Source organism: Brassica rapa, chromosome A06 (genome assembly GCF_000309985.2).
Source record: "Brassica rapa cultivar Chiifu-401-42 chromosome A06, CAAS_Brap_v3.01, whole genome shotgun sequence".
Classification (NCBI taxonomy): Eukaryota; Viridiplantae; Streptophyta; class Magnoliopsida; order Brassicales; family Brassicaceae; genus Brassica; species Brassica rapa.
In genome coordinates, this window is record NC_024800.2 from 16189815 (window position 1) to 16211787 (window position 21973).

Below are 21973 nucleotides of genomic sequence, written 5' to 3' on the forward strand. Positions count from 1 at the left end.
CCACACATACGTTGCTTGTCCATTCCCAATCGATTTAATCAACCCTTTACTCAGCAATTCCCTCCCAAATAAGATACTTCGCCAAGCATACAATGGCCGATAGCCTTTCCCACACTCCAGGAAACTCTTATTAGGATAATACCTTCCTTTAAAGAGTCTGGCTAGCAAACTCTCAGGTTCATTGAGTAATCTCCATGCCTGCTTAGCCAAGAGAGCTTGGTTGAAATCCTCAATATCTCGAAAACCCAGCCCCCCATTCTTTTTAGATACACACACTTTTGCCCAAGAAATCTAGTGAATCTTTTTCTTCTCATCACACTCATCCCACCAGAAACTCGCCATGGCACTCATGATCTTTTGACAATGATGTTTTGTCAACTGGAAACATGACGTAGCATAAATAGGCAGAGCCATAGCAATAGACTTCAGGAGTACCTCCTTTCCACCAAGGGAAAGCTTTTTGGCAAACCAATCTTTCAGTCTCTTGCTCATCTTCTCACCTATAAAAGCCAATAACTTATGTTTGGAACCACTGAAACATTCAGGTAGCCCTAAGTATTTTCCTTCACCACCTTCATTATCTATGCCCAAAAATTCCACAAGTAATCTTTTCATAACCGGATCAATCCCTGTCCCGAAAGTAATTGCAGACTTTTGAAAGTTGATGACCTGACCAGATGCATCCCCATAAAGCTTAAGGCGACGTAGAAGCTCTGAACATTCTCCAAGAGAAGCTCGAAACATGAAGAAACTATCATCTGCGAACAGTAGATGCTGAATAGCCGGGCATTTTGGAGTGAGTTTCATGCCTGAGATCATACCAAGCTGCTCAGCTTGCGTCATTGTATGAACCAATGCCTTCGCACAAAGAATAAATAAGAATGTAGAGAGAGGATCTTCCTATCTGATGCCACGCTGAGGGATTATGTGACCATATGACTGACCGTTCAACAGCATGGAATAAGAGACTGATCGCACACAAGACATGATCCAGGAGATCCATTGATGATGAAAACCCATTTTGATGAATAAAGCCTCTAAGAAATCCCACTCAACTCTGCCGTACGCCTTTGACATGTCGGTCTTGATGGCAATGAAGTCAGATTTACATGCTTGATTAGTTCTTAGTCCATGTACCATCTCGTGTGCAATCAGTAAGTTATCAGAGATCAGACGTCCAACAATGAAAGCTCCTTGCGTAGGGGAGACAACATGAGGCAAGATAACTTTAAGATGGTCGCACAACACTTTGGAGATAATTTTATAGACCACTGTGCAGAGACTAATCGGCATGAGATCCTTCATCTGATTTGGGTTCTGGACCTTGGGAAGGAGGCACAATTATGTATAATTCCAGTCTGAGGGGAGTTGACCGGAATCAAAGAACCTATGTACTTCTTCAGTCACTTGTGGACCAACAATGTGCCAAAACTTCTGAAAGAACTGGTCTGTCATATCATCAACCCCAGGGGAACTATCACTCTTGATAGCTTTAACAGCCTTCTTAATCTCAGAATCAGAGATATGTCTAATCAGGCCTCTGTTCATACGTTCTGTGACCCTTGGTTCCATACCTGCCAGTAGCTCCAAAGTATCAGCAGGGCCATTGGATTGGAAAAGGTTCTGAAAATATGCAACTGCCATCTCTCCCATTTTCTCATCAGAGAAATTCTCTACGCATGCATCATCTATAAGGGAATGCACTTTGTTCTTCATCTTGCGTGTTTCCACACAACCATGAAAAACTTTTGTGTTTTTGTCCCCTAATTGGAGCCAAGAGTTCTTGCATTTTTGCTTCCAAAATGCTTCTTCTTCTTCAAAGGCTTTTTCGAGCTCCACATGTAGCACTGGCAATCTATCAAGATCAGGTCTATGCTTACTCTCTTCCAGCTCAAGGTCTCTCCTTAGCTTCTTAATGTTCACGTTAAAGTTGACATGAGCCGACCTTTTCCACTTTGAGAGTTCCTGTCGACAGGCCGCAATACGGTCCGAACAGAACCACGACCTGAAAGAAATTCCGTAGACCAGCCCTTTCTGATGATCTCCGCCACTTCTGGTTTCTTGCACCAACGCTTATCAAACATAAAGCATCCTGTTCTCCGCTGTCCCAGATTCGTCACATTTATGAAAAGTGGTCTATGATCTGAACCCGTTTTCTCTAAATACATGGACTGGGACTGTGGAAATAACGTAAACAATTTCGCGTTTCCGAAAGCTCTATCCAACCGACATTGGAGCCAAAGCTTCTCCTTTATCCCATTCGTCATGACTTCTCTAACACCTCCCCATGAAAGCCGATTCCCAAAGCTAGGCACCTCTTTCAGTCTACAATCATGTGCCAAGGCTCTGAAGTCAAAGAAAGAGCTCTCTTGTCGTACTGGCCCTCCAACTTTTTCAGAGTTGTTCATAATTTCGTTGAAATCCCCAACAAGAAACCAGCCACCATTTCTCTGCAACCCAATATTCTTTAAAACCTCCCAAAAAGCAGCTCGTCGTTGGCGGACAGGCTCCCCATAAACAAAGGACATGAAGAACACTACGTCTCCATTCTTTACTTCCGCATCATTTAACCTTGCAGAGGCTGATAAAATCCTTACCACATATTCACTTTTCCAGAAAAGAGCTAATCCCCCACTCAGTCCCACTGGGTCCACCAGATGATAATGGTCATAACCCAACGAACTGTGAAGTTTTAGAATGTGATCACTAGGAGAAACAGAAAATCCGGAAGATGTTCACGACACATCTCCTCCAGGCGTCGAACTATCAGGTTGCTCCTCAATCTCCGACAGTTCCAACTGAGCGTCGTCATTGAAGATTGGATGGTTTCTGGTGAACCATCAAACCTTCATTCTGTTTCAACAATTTTGACGACACTTCTCCATCCTCATTTGCCTTATGTTTCCCCGCACCTTCCTCTTTGTGTCTACTCAATTCATTCTGATCTTGCTGCGACGTTCATTTTCCATTCTGATTCCTCCGAGTCCAGGAAGATTTACTTCTCTGTGAGCTCTTACTTCTGTTATATCTCTCTCCCAAAACGTGAACCCCACTTCCCATCACAAAGCCTCCAATCTCCGGCATAATCAAGGCTTGTGCTTCAACTTCCAAACACAGGTTCTTAGAACCTTTGACAGCTTCCACCAGAGGTCTTTCTTCCAAAGCAGAAATCATGTTGCATTTCCTTTTGGGCGTATCCCGAGAAAATGATTCAGCAGCATCAGTTGATATGTTCTCTTGCACTCTGCTAAAATCAAAAACTCTCCCCCCTCTCTCTGCTCATCTCAGTTGAAAGCCTTGGGGCTACTTCCAAACGTAAGCATGATCTTTGTGCTATGGGGTCGTTAGAAATCTCGTTCAAAGTTTGTTTCTTACGAGCTTCTCTGATCCTTCTCTCCTCTGGATCAGCACAGTTCATGTATATCTTCATTTGCTCAAAGTCCTCCGGGGCAACAACTGTTGGAAGAGGTTCAAAACCGGGTGGAACCGACGGAGCTAAAAGCAGCATTAGCTTGTCAGCAAGGTTGTCATGATGTTGACGAGATCCCAAAGACTGACCAACCAAAACACTCTGCCTCATCATCACAAAAATTTAGTTTTGGAACCAAATTTTTCATTAGAGGGAACTAAAAATTTTGTTCGGAGCCGACACTTAGAAAAAATTAGACAAACTAACAATTACAATTGACTTTTCTCTCTCTACCGCTTCGCAAGGCGATTGCTAGACTCTCTAGGAGATTTTCGATCGATCACGAATCCTGTACCAAAATTCAAGCTTTCGACATGCAGTCTGAAAATCAATCTCCTGATCCCAATCAGGACAACTACCAGCAAGCAGATCCTACAAAAATCATATGGAAAGCTCTCCAGGATCAAGCTTGGAGCAGAGAAAGAGAACTGGATCGTTCATGAGGATGCTCAAAAGAAGTTCGCAAAAGACCATCGCCTCTGTCTGGTAGCTAAAGGTCTTAATCCTTTCCATAACAACCCAGTGGGAATAAATGTAGCTCTGCCGAGGATTTGGCAACTTGTCGGGAAGGTAGAGAGCCAAATCAATGATGATGGAACCGTTAACTTCTACTTTCAAAAGGAGCATCATCTCCACAACGTATTAGAAAAGCAACCTTACACCTACCGTGGGTGGATCGTGGCTCTGGACCGTTGGTCAAATAGAAATTACCCGAGCTTCTTGAGGGAGATCCCTTTCAAAGTAAGAATCTATAATCTTCTCGATATGTATCGTCGCCATGGAATGGTGGAAAGTATTGGATCAAAACTGGGACATGTTGATGAAGTCTCTATCATAGAACCCTCTACTACAAAGGATGCTGAAATCTGGGTTAAAATCCTTTTTGATGAAGATGATGTTATTACTCTTGCAAGAACAGTGGAACTTCTGAAGGATCAGCCACCAGTTGAACTCGAATTTCGCTACTTGGGCATTCAAAAGTTATGTATGCTCTGTGGAAGTCTAAAGCATGGATATGAAGCTTGTGATGTTTCTCCTCAACTGCAACAAAGACAATATGAGCTAATGGACATTGGCTCTAACCCTTATGTAACTGCTCAACAAAGAAGTGCGGCAATTGAGGAGTATATTACTCAAGGGAGGCGAGTCAGTCATCTGGTACTGCTGTAAGTGAGTACATCAACCTGAACCAGAGTCATGATGGTAGCGTCCAGACAGATCAGCTCAACAATACAGAAGAACAGGAGCGGACTGTAGGTACGGTTACCCTTGTGCAAGAAGTGTTGCCTACGCCTAGAGGAACAAGTTTCCAGGAAGTGCAGCAAAGCCACTTGGAGCAACTCCCACCTTAACATATGGAGATATTACCTACCCCACCTGAGCAAGGCACAAAGAGGAAGACTCCAGATGATCCTCACCCTCAACATACTTCATCATCAGCGAAAAGACAAGAGACTGAACATCCTGATTATGGTTTGATGGTTCGCCTCAAACCATCACAGGCGCCATGAGGATCTTACACTGGAATTTCCAAGGTTTGACAAGCCCCTTGACAATTCCCCACTTAAAGGACATCAAAAAGTCCTATAATCCAGAAGTAATGCTTCTCGTAGAAATTAAGAATGTAGATATTTGGTACAAGATTTAGCTAGTGATTTAGGTTATAAGAATTTTTTTGTAATCCCGGCTAAAGGTAGTAGCGGAGGTGCGGCTTTCTTTTGGAGTGATGGGATTGGGCTTAGTTTTTTGGGTAACCCCTCTCTGGATAATTCTGACATGTGTGTACAAGAAGGCACCAATACTTTTTGGTTGTCTTATATCTATGGAAACCCAGTTGTAAAGTATCGCAATCGCCAATGGCACAATATTATATCTTCTGAAAATGCAGGCTATCTGGAGAATAAACCACGGCTGATGTTAGGTGACTTCAACGATATAAAGACAAGATATGAGAAGCAGGGTGGCTTTACTAGGTCAGTTACTTCTTTATCTCCTTTTAATAGAATGCTTTCTGCCCTTGGTTTTCATGATATTAAAACCATTGGTGGAAATTTTACTTGGATTGGCAAAAGGTCAAAGTACTCGATTATGTCTAGAATCGATAGAGCAGTAGATAATAGTGATTGGCTTGAAATGTATCCGACAGCTACTGTGACCCTTTTGCCTTGGAAAGGATCTGATCACAGACCTTTGCTTCTTAACACTAAAGGTACGAAGTGGAAGAAGGTCAGCCTCTTCAGATATGACATGAGATGGAGACTACTGCCTGACTTCAATCAAGTCATTGAGCAAGCCTGGTATCAAGACTGTGCCAACGTCACATATGGAGACATTCATGCTATCATTGTGGGAACCGAAATTCGCACTGTCGATTTCCGTTTAAATAAGGAAACTAGGAAAACCCTAATTTCCCAGAGGTCCCGGATCTCTGCGGGAGCCAACGACAAGTGACCAAATATATGCGGAAATTATGAAAAGATAACAAACGAGTTTAGGGAAAAACAGCTGATCTTATTTCTAGTCCGCGTAAGAGCGTTGCGATCATTACAAGAGATCGTGAAAGCTTTGGCCGCAAAGGCTGTCAGCAAGTTACTTAGTTCTAGCGGCCTAAAAGCTCAAACCTAGTTGAGTCGCAGCTCGATAACGAAAGACGAAATAGATAAAGAAAAGGATTTTGATTGATTTCGGACTGAACCTTGTTAAAGGCTGCCTACGTACCCCTTTCGAGGATCAAGCCGAACGTAGTTCAATTGATAGAGCTGGACAAGAGATCAAACTGCCTGGGTGAGTTCATCTAGTAATCGAGTGCCAGTCATAGAAACCGAACTTGTCGAGAATAAGCCTAAAGTTTCTAAGTGCAAAGAATTCCGAGTCTAAAAAGCTCTCCCCCATGCTCCTCGCCTAGGACTCCTTATATACTAGCTCCAAGGTCGGTTTACGCTTTTACTCTTCTGCCCTTAAGCCGTCATAGCGTAAAAATGGAGATATTTCATTTTTCCCGATTTTCACAATTATCTTCAAAACTTCCGTATTTATCCGCGGAAACTTGACATTTATCCTTCCTTGTGGACCAAGCGTAAACCGGGCTGTGGTTTACGGGCCTTTGGTTAAGAAATCGCAGGATGGGCCTCGAGTCGTGTTTTAGGTCCCTTTGGGCCGTCTTCCGACTCGAAGAGTTTACTACGATTTCCTTCGACAAAGAAAGAACTTTCCACGGTTTCTAATCCGCGAAGTTTGATCGATGATTTAGAATAGCGGAAAACATAGACTGAGCTCGCTACGGTCTTCGGGAGATAGCATTTGAAGGTTTGACGAGAATGCATGGACTGGTGTCATACCGATGTTCGGAAGAGCTCGGTCGCTACGCAGCGACCGAACTTTGGCTCAAGCCCGATCGCTACGTAGCGACCGAGCAGGACGGACGCTCGGTCGCTACGTAGCGACCGAGCGGGACGGACGCTCGGTCGCTACGTAGCGACCGAGAGGGACAGACGCTCGGTCGCTACGTAGCGACCGAGCGAGACGGACGCTCGGTCGCTATGTGCATGCTTGGTCGCCGCGTATCGATCGAACTTGGCTTGTCCGCGGTCTGATTTCCATACTCGAGTTTGTCCGCGGCCGATTTGGATACATGTCCGTTGCCTTCGGACAATCAGTATTTAGTGGTTCGATTGATATTTGGACGATATTTTACTGCAAGGCTCTTCGTAAAGATATCTTTACGAAGATTACTTTTCGTAAAAACGTTTATACTGATTTTTACGGACTTTCAGACATTGATTCCGTCGTGACAGATTTTGACCCCAACAGTTAGCCCCCCAGCTCGTTAGAACCATGAGCTTCTAGCGTGAGGTTCTAGCGAGTGGCTTGGCAAGTTAGGCGGAATTAATGGTTGAAAAGGTCTGTGGTAAGTGATCTTCTCGCTCTCCTAAAAATAGAAAACACGATAAGATTGGGGCTGCGCCTTATGACGGCTGCCTACGTACCCTTGTTGAAGGGATCAAGCCTTTAGTAGTTCGTCTTGGAGTTAAGGTTCTTATGACTAGTTTTCCAGTAGGACCTTTATGGTCTAGTTTTTATGTAGCGGTTATAAGGCGTGTTGCTGCCGATGGCATTTTGTATGGGTGTAGAGGGAAGACTACGAGTTGTCGTCTCGTAATCTAACTCTGTGTGAATTGCCATATCCATAATCTGTTTCGAGAGTTTTCCGCAGTGTGTAAACTTGCGGGATTTTTCTGAAGACGTTCGAATATTGGCAAAGAGACAAATTTTGGGATCTCGTATCAGGGTGTTTGATACTATGCCTAGAGATGTTAGAGACCAGTGCGCTGGGTTTAGGGCAAGACCTAGGTTTACTTTCGGTTTAAGGATTGTGCGGTGACTGGCCGGCTATCGTTTTTCCTGTTGCGATTTCTTCCTGATTCGTATCGATTTAAAGTCCGCGATAGGTTCTCGGCTTATACGACTTGTTTGATACGAATCGAGCATCTCTCCGGAAACCGGAAGTGCTAGACCAAAATTTCGGATTTCTTTTATAGCGCTATTATCCTTGTGTCGGATGTAAGAGAGTCATCTTCTACGAGATGGCTAAGTCTGTTTAGGACGTTTAAGAGTTTGTTGTGATCAGCAACAAACTTAATGGTAAAAATTACTATTTTGAGTCTTCGCGAAGAATATGTTTTGAGAAGATGTTAGTGCGTATGACTGTCTAGTCTTCCATGAAGGTGTATTTATCGAGGAAGGAAATTTCGTCGAAGAACTAATCTTCAGGAGTCCGCGACGTCTCGCGATGCTGAAGATTTGTTATTCTTTCGTATGCCACGTTTCGTGCTTGAAATGTTCGCGGGCTTTGAAGATATTTCGCGATGTTGCGAGGGTTTAGTATTAGCCCTGTGTTTGAGAAACGTTCTGGTTTGACTATGAATGTTCGCAGCCAAAAATTGTTGTTCCTGCTCGAATGCTAATAGCTTTATTTGCGATCGAGGAATTATGACTGAGGTGTCGTGTAAATTTGTCCATGGGAACAAGCGTTTTCCTTCATAATGCTTTGTGAAGTGTTGGCCTTCCGAGATGTATTTCGTGCATTTTTTAGGATGTTTCGTATAGTTCTAGAAGCTTTGTTACGATTTTTTCCTTACATGCCGCGTATTATGGTTAAAACGTTGCGGGCTTAAAGTGAATTGTGGAGCGTATTGAACTTGGTCAATTTTCGAAAAGTTTAGATTTTCCGTTAACCGTTTGGTTGTTAGGACTTAGTTTCGTTACGAAGAATTTATCATATGATTTCCGACTATGGGCTATACGATAATTTATCATATCATATAAACGATTTTACGAAGGTCGTAAATCAGTGATATGTATACATATGTCAAAGTAGCATTGTTTCTGCGGGTTTTACGAGAAACGTTCCCGCCGTGATTTTGATCTTAGGTGAAAGTTGCTTGGAGTTACTCATGGAGTGTTACCGAAGTTTATTTCAATACGATCTAGTCGCAGAACGTTTTTCATAGGTTTTTCGAGAGGATTCTCATGACACATTCGTTTCTTGAACGAATTGGTCATCCAGAGGTGGATCTAGCTAACCATCGGGAGGAAAGTGTTCCTTTTAATGTGCATGATGCTACATCTATTCTCGAGTCTTCTTCGTCGCAAATGTTTTCGATGCTTTTCCGTGACTTACTTGGTACAACGGAAACTGAAAGAAATGCTTTGGTGATTGAAGATTTCTCGTAAAATTTTAAAACAAAACTGGCTTATTGAAGCCGGAAAAGGCTTCAATACTTTGGCTAATCGTCGAGTTTCAGTTTGATATTGGTACGAGTTTTTTGTACGCATGATTGCGACAAGAAATGATGTATAGTTTTTGAGATTATCACTACAAGAAAACATTTATTTACCGACTGCAATATCAGTAGTTATTCAGTCGCAAAACGTAACATAACGACTGATTTGCGACTGATCAACGTGGTCGCAAATTGCTGTGTCGCTAATACGAGGAGTCGTTAATAAGTCGCAATTTTGCGACTGAATTACGACTATTTTGTCACTGTATATTGTAGTCGTAAAATAGACGCAATTAAGTCGCAAAAAATACCGACTGAACTACTACTATCCAAAGACCAAACTATGACTGTTTATCAGTCGTTATGTAGACGGGAAATTGTAGTCGCTTATTAGTCGTTAGAGGGGAGTCGGTAGATAGTCGCAAAATTAGCGACTACCCAACGACTGATTATGTACAACATTAGTGACTATATAGCGACTGAGTTGTTGATTTAGATGTGTAATATGTGGTTATCTAGCGACTACATTGCGACTAAATTTTGTGACTTATTAGCGACTCCAAGATTCAAAAATCACAAATCAGATTTTTTTGATTTTTTTTTTTTTTTTAATTAATTTGTTCATTTGCAGTAAAACAATGACAATAATAAAAACGAAAATTTTAATATAAAACAGAGAATTCATAACATAATGTTGCAAAAGGCACTCTAAGGAGTTAAGCATTAGCATACAAAATATTATAGTAGTACAAGAGTAGGGAACCTAAAATTCATCTTCATCTTCACTTTCACCTTCCCCTTCATCTTCACCTTCTTCACCTTCACCTTCACCTTCACCTTCACTTTCACTTTCACTTTCACCTTCACCTTCACCATCACCTTCACCTTCTTCACCTTCATCATCATCTTCACCTTGATTAGCAGCCATGAAGGCCAAAAAATTTGGATCAGTTGCAGCCAGATACTTCTTCACCAAGGAAAAACTTTTGAGCTTTTTTGCTTGCTTGGCAGTGTAAGCCGCCTGCTTCTCAATCTTCCGGTGAGCATCGCTGAGCTGTTTTTCGAGGTCTACGTACGAAGAAGAGGATTCACAACGCTTGCGCTTTCCGTTGACAATAGTACTTTCTAGGCTTCCTATTCCATAGTGTCTTCCTCTTTTGTCTGTGACAGTGGACTACAAAAGCAAAGGAAGTAGAAAGATATCAATCAAATCAAACAATATGTAGTAAAAAATATCCTTAAAAAAAAGGGATAGAAAAGCAATTTACCAGAAGGAAGAGCTCATTATCCTGGTCTAGAGAGAGTTGTGGAGGGTGTGAAGTACCATCTGAACTCTCTGAGTTTTCAGCTTGAAGGTCAGCCAGCTTGGCTTGCTTGTTCTTCTCATAGGCCTCTGCAACTAGCTTTGCTTTCTTATCTACAAAGCTGCCATTTTTTTTGGTGTGTGCCTTGATGAAAACTTCACCAATAGTCACTGGTCTGCCCAATTCTTCAACCTGAAATGGTAAATAAAATAAAGGTTAATGAGCCAGAAAAATTTCAACTTGGAGACAGGAAAAAAATTTACCATTTCTTGTTCGATTTGGAGGTAAGACTTCTGGCCAGCATTGTGCTTGTGAGGACCAAGACCATTTCGGTCAGACAACCGAGCAGCTGATGTTGTCTCGCTTTTTTGTTGGGCTTTAGCAGTGTCCCAGTAAGCTGTCATTTCTTTCCACAGATCATTCAAAATCCAGGATGGTCGAACTCGAGACTTCCTACGCTTGCTAACCATGTCCTTCATACGTCGCTGACATACCTGCCCGAACTTCTCTTGAACCACACCAGTATATATGGGATTCCAAGTGTGAGTTTTCTACAAAAATAAGACAAGGCTGATGTTAGTAATCAAATAAATCAACAGTTTAGTAGTTTAGAAGAAAATACTAAACTGCAACTTAAAAACAGTTGCAATCCCATACAATAGCAATTAAGAAAAAAATACTTAACTGCAAATTCAACAAAGAATTTTTCTTTTTTGTCCTGATCGACGCAAGTCCAACTGTAGAAGGGACCATCAAACTTGTTTGTAAAGACTTTAGTGATCCTCCGAGTCAGTTTACCTTTGTCCCGACCAAACCTAGAAACACAGAAACATTAGTATAAGGCCGAGAGTCATATCGTATAAAAACAATTATCAATCATAGAAAACTCACAATATTCTAACATCTCAAAGCTAAACAATTTCGAACTCTCCAAACAAAATTAGCAAAATACAATTACCAATGACAGAAACAATATCATAAGCAAACTGGATATGTCCCTTGAGTATTTCACAGAAACAATTATCAATCACAGACACAATCTCATAAGCTTAAAATATTCAGATAGATAAGTAACTAACCACATGGTTCCAGGCTCGAAGGTGGGAGAAAGGCTCATGGTGTAGCGCTCTCGGCCGGGCTGGGAGAGAAGGGCGTTGAGAAGCCTCGTCTGGTCTTCAGACAGATTCGGTTCTACTGGAAATGGTGAGTTGGGGACTGGTTCATCCTCATCTGGACCTTTTGGAGCTTCAGTATTCTGTGAGTTTTGAGCTTCAGAACTCATAGGAGATTGTCGCCTAATAGAGACCGTAGGTTGTCGAGGTCGAACATTGGCTGAGGTTTGAGACCCTCGAGGTTGTGGTGGTGGAGCTAGTTGAGAAAGAGGCGTTGAAGCAGCTCGAGGTTGGGTCCTCGGCGTAGACTCCTCGAACAGCTGTCTCAGAGGTGGGTAGTCACTCACCGTTGGTCCAGCTCTGCGGTTGCCACGAGGTGGAGGCTCTGTTGTCCTTGGAGTGAACTCATACTGCGACGGTAGAGGAGATGGTTTAGACCGTTTTGAGGGTTTCCGAACCTTCTTCGTTGATGTTCCGGCCATCGTCTTCAGTTTCGAGAGAGAGCGATTAGAGATTACGACAGAGAGTTTCGATTAGGGTTCTAAGTGTTTGGGGATTTTCGAGAGAGAGTTGTGTCGCTAGAGTAGAGAAAGAGTGATTTTATTAACTTTGGTCTTTGGGTTTGTAGAGTTAATTGGGCTTAAGCGGGGAATGAAATTTATGGGAGGGAAATTATTGGGACTAAAGGGGGGAATTATTTAGTTGATAGGAGGGAAATTAAATTAGCAAATTTTGTGGACTTTAGGGGTTAGGGATGGGTTACGAAGGTTTAGTGTGTTGGGGGTTAGGGATTTTCTTATAATGAAACAAAATGAAATCATAATGTACTTTTATAATATAGTTTAAAACACAGTTTACAAAATTATATTTCAATACACATTAAAACAAAATTTACAAAATACTAGATTAAGACCCCCTTCTTGGACGGGATGAATATTATATATAAATTATTTTGAATTATTATATATTTTTTATATATTATGAAATAATAAATATATATTGAATAATAAAAAATTTAGTAACTATTACGTATGTAATTAAATAGGTACAAATACTTAAATAAATTTTATTAATCGAGACAAATACTTTTTCTATTTTATATGTTATAAAATTAAGTTTACATGATATTAACATAGATATAAAGTACATTTTTAATATTGACATCTGCTAAAAAATATTTTATACTCATATTATTTTGATCGTTTGTATTTCTCTATAACAAATTTTTTAAATAAATGATAACAATAAAAAAATTATGGGATGTTTAATAGTTTTAGTAATTTATAATTTTAACAATATACAATGCAAAGTTTAAAATCTAAATATTAAGTTGTCAATAATTGTTCAAAATGTTTATCAAAAAAATTCAAAGCAAATTCGAAATTAAAATACTTATGTATTTTATATTTTATATGGTATATAATTTATTTTTAAGAATATTAATATACATATATATAATATTTATTAAATGAGACTTCCTACTTCTGTAATTTCATAATCATTTGTATCTTGTTATAACATAAAGTTTAGACCATGGATCACAAAAGTTTCAATGTGAGATTTTTAACAACTTTAGTCATTTATATTCGTTTTTAAAAATTCAAAATATAGCATATACGAAAAAATCTAAATTTTTATTATATAGTTAACATGATTGTTTAATTTATTTTAATTAGTTAAATTTTTTAAAATGATAGAGAATATAGTAATTTTTATCAAATCTTTTATTATTCAAAATCATTAATTGTCATATATACTTTAGCCACAGTAGGTAATTCCGTGATTTTTATTTAAGGAAACAATGAAGAACATTTATGATTAGTTTATGGTTAGTTTAATAAAAAGTTTATTATACATTTATATGGACCAACATATTTTTCTAAGGATTCTAAGAATGATTGTGGTGATGACATGTGGCTACAAAAATATGTTGTGATGCTTCTCTTTTAATATATAGGGGATATTACAACACACTAAAACAAAGCTCACAAAATTATATTACAATACACATTAAAACAAAGTTTACACAATTATATCACAGTACACACTAAACAAAAGTTTAAAACAAAGTTTACAAAATTATATTACAAACACACATTAAAACAAAGTTTATAAAATCATACTACATTTTAATAGGGTTCTTCTCCATCTCCATCATCAGAAGAAGACGATGATACATTACACTGGAATTCATCCTCTGGTTCATCATCTTCCACATCAATATCAAGATTTATAGGTTGTACCCGAGCATGAACCAAATGGTCGACTGCAAGTTCTTCAATTGTAGTCATTAAAACAGCATCATCATTTTCTTGTTGCAACAGTGTCGGTTCTTTATCTTCATATTCTCCTGAAATGATTCTCCTTGGATTCACTTTTAAAACATTGAGCCACGACTGCTTTGGTTTCTTAACGTACGGATACGGTATATAACAAACTTGATCTGCTTGAGACGCTGTGCAATATCAAATAATAAGAATATAATTAAATTAACTATCAAATTATAAAAATTTAATTACAATATAAAATACGTACCTAGAATAAATGGTTCGTATTTATAGTATTTCCGCGATGAAAGAACGTCGACGATGCCTCCATTTCTCCGTCGAGTGCCTCTACCAATTACCGGATCATACCACTTACACTTAAAAAGTGTGATTTTCAAATTGACCGATCCCTCATACTGAATTTGTATGATATCAGTCAATATCCCGTAGTAATTGGCTTCATCGGATGCATTTGTGTAACTTTCTCCTTTAACACTCACACCATAGTTACATGTCTTTCTTCCCTCGCCATGCTTCTGCGTATGGAACAAATAGCCTTTTGTGAAGTACATGGGCCATGTTCTGGCCCTAGTCAGGGGTCCATTCGAAATATCTTTAACCCACACAGGAAAATTATGTGTGTTGCTCCAATAGCTAACCTGCAACATATATACATATATATATAATTATAATATATATATAATTATAAACATTTAGTTATATAATGGTATGTTAGTCAAACGTACATAATCTTTCACCCATATATGATATTCGTCAGCTCTCTTCACAGAGAGGTCTTTTTCGGAGAGGTCTGGATATTTTGCATTAAGAAAATCTTCAAACATCCTATATTAGCCAAACACAAATTAATATGAGCAACTATAGTTGGATAAATCAATATGGAAGATGATAATATTATCAAATTATACCTCTCAAGTGGCTGAAAATAATCACAATTGCGTAAAACATATGCATGTGCGCATCTATAGTCTTTCTCGGAAAGCCATATTTCTTGTATTTCTCCACTTGGACGTCCTACGTGCGTAAATATATCAGGTACTCCAGGGACATGATATACGGGGACTTCACCTTCATCAAATCTTGTGAACCTGCACAAAGGATTATGAAAATAATAAATATTATATATAACAAAAAAACATTTTTAAACACATTAAAATTAAATATGAGGAATAATGATAGTGTTTACCTTGATTTGGTTTGTATATGATCAGAAAAGTAGTGTTCTGAGAAGTAAGCTATCTCCTCGTTGATATATGATTCGACAATCGAGCCGGCCGCAAATCTTTTGTTCTTGGCTTTTGCTTTCAATTTTTTGAAATTCCTTTCAAAAACATACATCCACCTATATTGCACAGGTCCTCCTAGTTCAGCTTCGTATGGGAGATGTATAGGCAGGTGTTGCATGACGTCAAAAAATGATGGTGGAAAGATCTTCTCCAAATTGCAGATGATCATAACAATGTTTTTTTTTAAGAATTTGGACATGATTTTTCTGCAAAGTTCTCGAGCAAAGGTCACGGAAAAATCCTCCAACAGCTACAATATTCAAAATACATTTCTTAGTAATACATACTATAATTATATATAAAGCTGTATCATTTCGTAATATATAAAACTATACTTAAGTACCTGATAACGCAAGATGAACATTCTGGTCAAGGAGTTCTGAAAAGATAAATGGAAGTAGCCGCTCCATAAAAACATGGCAGTCATGACTCTTCATGCCAGAAAATTTGTTGTTTTCTATATCAACACAATTAGCTAAGTTTGAAGCATATCCATCTGGGAATTTAACCGCATGTTTCACGCATTCCAATAAACTTCTCCTTTCGTCTTCGTTTAGTGTGTAGGGAGGAAATGGAGCTTGACCAGAACCATCAAGATGTAAGTGTGGCCGATCACAAAATATTTCCATATCCAATCTTGAATTGATTGTGTCTTTCGATTTACCCTTAACATTCATAAGAGTATTCATGATGTTGTCAAAAAAATTCTTCTCTATATGCATCACATCAAGATTATGTCGGAGAATTAGGTCCCTCCAGTATGGCAACTCCCAAAATATGCTTTCCTTGTGCCAGTTATGGTACTTCCCATAACCAGACTTCTTCTTTTCATGACCGTTTCCACCGCAAACAGACGTTTTTGGAGGATTGACACCCTTTAATCGTTCTGAATAAACTTGTTCACCAGTTAAAGAATCAGGTGGATCTTCATTTACCGCGTTTTTCCCCTTCAAGAAATCCTTTCTATTCTTTCTCAGTGGATGATTAGGAGGAAGAAATCTTCGGTGACAATCAAACCAACACGTCTTCCTTCCATTAGTCAGATAAAAAGCCTTTGTATCTTCCATGCAAATTGGACAAGACAATTTACCATGGGTCGTCCATCCTGATAGCATGCCATACGCCGGAAAGTCGCTTATCGTCCACAGTAACACGGCTTTTAGATTAAAATTTTGATTTAAAGACACATCATATGCTTCGACTCCAGTTGACCACAATTCTTTTAACTCCGCAATCAAAGGTTTGAGGAAGATATCAAGACTAGCTCGTGGATGATTTGGCCCAGAATTCAGAATTGTAAGAAACAAATACTCTGTATTCATGCACATATCAGGGGGTAGATTATATGGAGTTAAGATCACAGGCCACAACGAATGATTACGAGACATCCCAAATGGATTGAATCCATCTGTACATAATCCAAGATAAACGTTGCGAGGTTCTTCGGCAAACTGGGGATGCATCTCTTGAAAATGTTTCCATTCTGCCGCATCAGATGGATGACACATTTCTCCCTCTTTTGATTGGTGCTCAGCATGCCATCTCATTGCCGCTGCTGTCTTCTTGCTCTGATACATTCTCTTCAGCCTATCAGCTATAGGTAGATACCACATACGACTATATGGTACCTTGGTTCTACGTCTTTTGTCCTTAGGCTTCCTTCTGTCCGCACCACAAAATTGACACTTTTCCCATCTTTCATCTTCTTTCCAGAAGATCATACAATTGTTAACACAAACATCAATTGTATAATATGGGAGCCCTAAATTCCGCATCAACTTTTCGGTCTCGTAGTGTGATTCGGTTGCCGTGTTTCCTTCTGGTAAATAGTCTGTCAACATTTGACATACTGAATCTACACACTTTTCACTCAGATTATAATCTGCCTTGTTTTGCAAGACCCGAGCAGCTAAGGATAACTGCGACTGCCCTTCACGACAACCATCATACAAACAATTTTGTGCTCCTTCTAACAAATCGTAGAACTTCTTCGAATGGTTGTGTTGTGGGTCTACTACATTTTGATAACTATCATCTTGTTGATAGTTATCAAAACTCACATTATCCCGAAATGCATCATTCACCATATCAACATAATTATTATCTTCATTACTTACTTTTTCACTACCACTTAAATGTGTCGGGTCAACATAACTTGTTCCTAATTCCATATCAATTTCTTCTCCATGCTTATACCATACATAATAGTCTGGCATAAATCCTCTATTATATATATGTTTCCAAATTTTTGGTCCCGGAAGAAATTTATCGTTCCGACAAACACTACATGGGCAGAAAAACTTACCGCTATTGCTCTGTGCTAGAGGCTGACTGCTCGCAAATGTCATAAATTGATCCACCCCCGCTATGAACTCTTCTGACAATTTCCCCGTATCTTCATCGATCCTCTTGTACATCCACTCACGAAAATTTGAATAATTGTAATTTCCAGACATTGTACAACATAAAACTTTCGTTTTCTAACTTTAGTTTTCCTAGAATTTTTGATTTTTTTTTCTTGTAGTGATTTTCTACGAGTGAGGAGAAGAAAATGGGCTAAAGCATGTATATATATAGAAAATGTCCGACCAATCCGCGACCAATTACCGACTGCCTGACAAAAATTAGGTACACTTGCAAAAAAAATGTAAATCACGTGTTGTACCGGTTTTTAGCGACTGATTCGCAACTGAGTTATGACCACATATATCAGTCGCAAAATAGTCGCAGAATTTAAGACTGATTAGCGACTGCGTTATGACCACATGTATTAGTCGTCAAATAGTCGCAGATGTTACGACTGATCTGCAACGAACGGTTACCGACCCCATAACAGTCGCTAATTAGTCGTTATTTTACGACTGTCTTGCGACGAATTCTCATGGTCCCTAATAAGCGACTAAATAACGACTGAATATGCGCAGTTGCAAAGCAGTCGCCAAAAAGTCGGAAGATAGTTGTTAAATTTGGCGACTACGCTATTAGTCGCAAAGTGCAGTCGCCAATCACAGGTTTTCTTGTAGTGTATGTTCATGATCGTCTGGATATGTTGCTAGCGTTTAGACGAATATTAAGATTGTCGTTTGCCTATTCTTGACGATTTGCAGAAGTTTTTTGAAGTTTGGGAGTATACGAGCATAGTATACGTACCTACTCCCCCCCTTTTTTTTACGAAAGAAAACGGTTGAACCGATACTTTGAAGGGTTGTGTACGTTTCCTCTTCTGATGTTTGGAATGATCGATAATTCGGGATGATTTATAGACGACGCTTGGACTGTGATTTGGTTGTTTCCACGTTGACGACTTGGGATATGTCGGTTCCGAGAAAATTGCCAGAAACGAATCGGTTTTAAGACGACGTTCATGTCTCTAACTTTTTCTCTCTTTAGGAAGCGAGCTTGATATGCGTGGCGATCGTTTCTCGACTTTCGGAGAGTTTAGATCGGTTTGCAAGATCTGGATGAACAATTATGGAACAATATATCGAGACAGGAAAAATCGCTTAAAACTTAGTTCGCTAGACTATCCGCCTAGGTTTTACGTTTCCTAAAGTTCTATGGCAGCCTCAAAGTAATTTCCTACGAAAATTCCAAGTCTGATTTCAAAAATTTCAAGTCGGAAATACCTTAGTTCTCTCGAAGATGCAGTTTTGTCCCTTCTCAGTTTTGCGTGCTCATTTCCGTTTCCTATTCTCGTGTATGTTCGCCATTTCCGGTATTGGTGTTTATCCTTTGAAACTTGACATTTATCTTCCGAACTTGACTGTTATCTTCTCCTTAGATAAGACGTCGATTTTTGTAAAATGGTTCAACGTAATCGTATAGTTAAGGCGGCTAAGGTGTTAAGTTAACCATTGCCGTTTTATACGATTAATCTGAATCCATGCGAGAAAATAGGTCTTTGCGGTTTTTTCTTTTTTTTTTATATCGTAAAGTCTCAATGGTAACTTCAATCGAGGATGGAGGTAGGGTGAGCATAAACAAGTCAAGGAGTTTAAGATGAGGTTTACTTGTTTTTGTCGTAAAATCTCAACGGAAACTCCGATTGAGACGAAACGAAAAGCGTTTCGAGGAGAATTCAAAGGAGAACGCAAAGGAGGACCCCTTTGAGGCCTGACAGGTCGCTATAGCGAGTGAGGATGTCATCTCGGTCGCTATAGCGAGTGGAAGGGAGCCGAGACGAGTCCCACTTGTTTTCGTCGTAAAATCTCAACGGAAACTCCGATTGAGACGAAACGAAAAGCGTTTCGAAGAGGATTCAAAGGAGAACGCAAAGGAGGAACCCTTTGAGGAATTACAGGTCGCTACGTAGCGACTGACAGTCTGAGAGGTCGCTACGTAACGAATGGAAGCAAGCCGAGAAGCGTCCTACTTGTTTCGTCGTAAAATCTCAACGGAAACTCCGATTGAGACGAAACGAAAAGCGTTTCAATGAGGATTTAAAAGACAACCCAAAGGAGGACCTTTCTGAGGCCTTACAGGTTGCTACGTAGCGACTGACAGTCTGACAGGTCGCTACGTAGCGAGTGGAAGCAAGCCGAGAAGAGTCCTACTTGTTTTCGTCGTAAAATCTCAACGGAAACTCTGATTGAGACGAAACAAAAAGCGTTTCGACGAGAATTCAAAAGAGAACCCAAAGGAGGACCTTTCTGAGGCCTTACAGGTCGCTACGTAGCGACTGACAGTCTGAAAGGTCGCTACGTAGCGAGTGGAAGCAAGCCGAGAAGAGTCCTACTTGTTTTCGTCATAAAATCTCAACGGAAACTCCGATTGAGACGAAACGAAAAGTGTTTCGACGAGGATTCAAAAGAGAACCCAAAGGACGACCTTTCTGAGGCCTTACAGGTCGCTACGTAGCGAGTGGAGAGTTGGCTTGAGCTCGGTCACTACGTAGCGACCGAGCAGTGTGCGTGCTCGGTCGCTACGTAGCGACCGAGCAGCGTGTGTGCTCGGTCGCTATGTAGCGACCGAGCAGCGTGTGTGCTCGGTCGCTACGTTGCGACCGAGCCGTGTGCGTGCTCGGTCGCTACGTAGCGACCGAGCAGCGTGTGTGCTCGGTCGCTACGTAGCGACCGAGCAGCGTGTGTGCTCGGTTGCTACGTAGCGACCGAGCAGCGTGTGCGTGCTCGGTCGCTACGTAGCGACCGAGCAGTGTGCGTGCTCGGTCGCTACGTAGCGACCGAGCAGCGTGTATGCTCGGTCGCTACGTAGCGACCGAGCAGCGTGTGTGCTCGGTCGCTACGTAGCGACCGAGCCGTGTGCGTGCTCGGTCACTACGTAGCGACCGAGCAGCGTGTGCGTGTTTTTCCGCGATTAACGTAGGGGTTTATCAGCGGTTTTTTTTGGGAGAACAAGTTTTATCTTTCCGAAATGTTTTCGGAAAACGTGTTTTGGTAAAACCCTTACGCATCGAGATTTCTTTACGGGGTTTTGATAAGATTTATCGTTTCCCTTCTTGTTTACAGGGAGAAATCGCGAGCTTGTTTTAGTGCTCTTCCTGTGGCGGAAGGTCGCGACTAAGTTTTCGATTTTGTTGAAAACTACGGCGTTTGCGTAAGCGTTGGTCATAGGAGCAGTCAGTGCTGCGAGTTTGTCTTTCATATATCCAAACATCGTTTCGATCAAGCGTTTTGTGGCCATGAGTAAGAGTAATCCGTAACCCCCCCTCCTTCTAGCGCCAAACTGTGGGAACCAAAATTCGCACTGTCGATTTCCGTTTAAATAAAGAAACTAGGAAAACCCTAATTTCCCAGAGGTTCCGGATCTCTGCGGGAGCCAACGACAAGTGACCAAATATATGCGGAAATTATGAAAAGATAACAAACGAGTTTAGGGAAAACAGCTGATCTTATTTCCAGTCCGCGTAAGAGCGTTGCGATCATTACAAGAGATCGTGAAAGCTTTGGCTGCAAAGGCTGTCAGCAAGTTACTTAGTTCTAGCGGCCTAAAAGCTCAAACCTAGTTGAGTCGCAGCTCGATAACGAAAGACGAAATAGATAAAGAAAAGGTTTTTGATTGATTTCGGACTGAACCTTGTTAAAGGCTGCCTACGTACCCCTTTCGAGGATCAAGCCGAATGTAGTTCAATTGATAGAGCTGGACAAGAGATCGAACTGCCTGGGCGAGTTCATCTAGTAATCGAGTGCCAGTCATAGAAACCGAACTTGTCGAGAATAAGCCTAAAGTTTCTAAGTGCAAAGAATTCCGAGTCTAAAAAGCTCTCCCCCATGCTCCTCGCCTAGGACTCCTTATATACTAGCTCCAAGGTCGGTTTACGCTTTTACTCTTCTGCCCTTAAGCCGTCATAGCGTAAAAATGGAGATATTTCATTTTTCCCGATTTTCACAATTATCTTCAAAACTTCCGTATTTATCCGCGGAAACTTGACATTTATCCTTCCTTGTGGACCAAGCGTAAACCGGGCTGTGGTTTACGGGCCTTTGGTTAAGAAATCGCAGGATGGGCCTCGAGTCGTGTTTTAGGTCCCTTTGGGCCGTCTTCCGACTCGAAGAGTTTACTACGATTTCTTTCGACAAAGAAAGAACTTTCCGCGGTTTCTAATCCGCGAAGTTTAATCGATGATTTAGAATAGCGGAAAACATAGACTGAGCTCGCTACGGTCTTCGGGAGATAGCATTTGAAGGTTTGACGAGAATGCATGGACTGGTGACATACCGATGTTCGGAAGAGCTCGGTCGCTACGCAGCGACCGAACTTTGGCTCGAGCCCGA

The 21973-nt window shown here is 40.5% G+C and overlaps 4 protein-coding genes across 4 annotated transcripts; all 4 read right to left on the reverse strand.

Annotated features, from left to right (window-relative positions):
• Positions 1 to 900: 900 nt before the first annotated feature.
• LOC103873705 lies at positions 901 to 3174 on the reverse strand. The gene is made up of 4 exons (XM_009152097.1): positions 3018 to 3174; positions 2167 to 2581; positions 1396 to 2053; positions 901 to 1323 (listed from the first exon to the last, which is right to left on the reverse strand). Exons 1-4 carry the CDS (start codon positions 3172 to 3174, stop codon positions 901 to 903), a joined length of 1653 nt encoding a protein of 550 aa, XP_009150345.1.
• Positions 3175 to 9897: 6723 nt separating this feature from the next.
• Positions 9898 to 12681, reverse strand: LOC103873704. The gene is made up of 5 exons (XM_033274055.1): positions 11636 to 12681; positions 11242 to 11371; positions 10820 to 11107; positions 10521 to 10748; positions 9898 to 10426 (listed from the first exon to the last, which is right to left on the reverse strand). The coding sequence occupies exons 1-5, from the start codon at positions 12148 to 12150 to the stop codon at positions 10016 to 10018; spliced, it is 1572 nt and encodes a 523-aa protein (XP_033129946.1). The 5' UTR covers positions 12151 to 12681; the 3' UTR covers positions 9898 to 10015.
• A 742-nt stretch (positions 12682 to 13423) lies between these two features.
• On the reverse strand, positions 13424 to 15360 carry LOC103873703. The gene is made up of 5 exons (XM_033273497.1): positions 15143 to 15360; positions 14865 to 15044; positions 14682 to 14781; positions 14204 to 14594; positions 13424 to 14123 (listed from the first exon to the last, which is right to left on the reverse strand). The coding sequence occupies exons 1-5, from the start codon at positions 15358 to 15360 to the stop codon at positions 13798 to 13800; spliced, it is 1215 nt and encodes a 404-aa protein (XP_033129388.1). The 3' UTR covers positions 13424 to 13797.
• Positions 15247 to 18426, reverse strand: LOC117126252. Its single transcript, XM_033274044.1, has 2 exons — positions 15586 to 18426; positions 15247 to 15492 (listed from the first exon to the last, which is right to left on the reverse strand). The coding sequence occupies exons 1-2, from the start codon at positions 17696 to 17698 to the stop codon at positions 15365 to 15367; spliced, it is 2241 nt and encodes a 746-aa protein (XP_033129935.1). The 5' UTR covers positions 17699 to 18426; the 3' UTR covers positions 15247 to 15364.
• Between the last annotated feature and the right edge of the window lie 3547 nt (positions 18427 to 21973).

Bases quoted from the DNA above. Each gene is read 5' to 3' on its own strand.
- LOC103873705 (XM_009152097.1), bottom strand. From the start codon at position 3,174: ATGATTTCTGCTTTGGAAGAAAGACCTCTGGTGGAAGCTGTCAAAGGT. The intron at 2,582-3,017 runs GTAAGAGCTCAC...GGATTTTATCAG, and splicing joins GGGAGAGAGATATAACAGAA to CCTCTGCAAGGTTAAATGAT. The intron at 1,324-1,395 runs GTACATAGGTTC...CTCCTTCCCAAG, and splicing joins GTCCACAAGTGACTGAAGAA to GTCCAGAACCCAAATCAGAT.
- LOC103873704 (XM_033274055.1), bottom strand. From the start codon at position 12,150: ATGGCCGGAACATCAACGAAGAAGGTTCGGAAACCCTCAAAACGGTCT. The intron at 11,372-11,635 runs GTTAGTTACTTA...CTGTGTTTCTAG, and splicing joins TTCGAGCCTGGAACCATGTG to GTTTGGTCGGGACAAAGGTA. The intron at 10,427-10,520 runs GTAAATTGCTTT...TTGCTTTTGTAG, and splicing joins ATAATGAGCTCTTCCTTCTG to TCCACTGTCACAGACAAAAG.
- LOC103873703 (XM_033273497.1), bottom strand. From the start codon at position 15,360: ATGCAACACCTGCCTATACATCTCCCATACGAAGCTGAACTAGGAGGA. The intron at 15,045-15,142 runs GTAAACACTATC...TCCTTTGTGCAG, and splicing joins CATATACAAACCAAATCAAG to GTTCACAAGATTTGATGAAG. The intron at 14,124-14,203 runs GTACGTATTTTA...GATATTGCACAG, and splicing joins ATACGAACCATTTATTCTAG to CGTCTCAAGCAGATCAAGTT.
- LOC117126252 (XM_033274044.1), bottom strand. From the start codon at position 17,698: ATGTCTGGAAATTACAATTATTCAAATTTTCGTGAGTGGATGTACAAG. The intron at 15,493-15,585 runs GTACTTAAGTAT...TGAATATTGTAG, and splicing joins TGTTCATCTTGCGTTATCAG to CTGTTGGAGGATTTTTCCGT.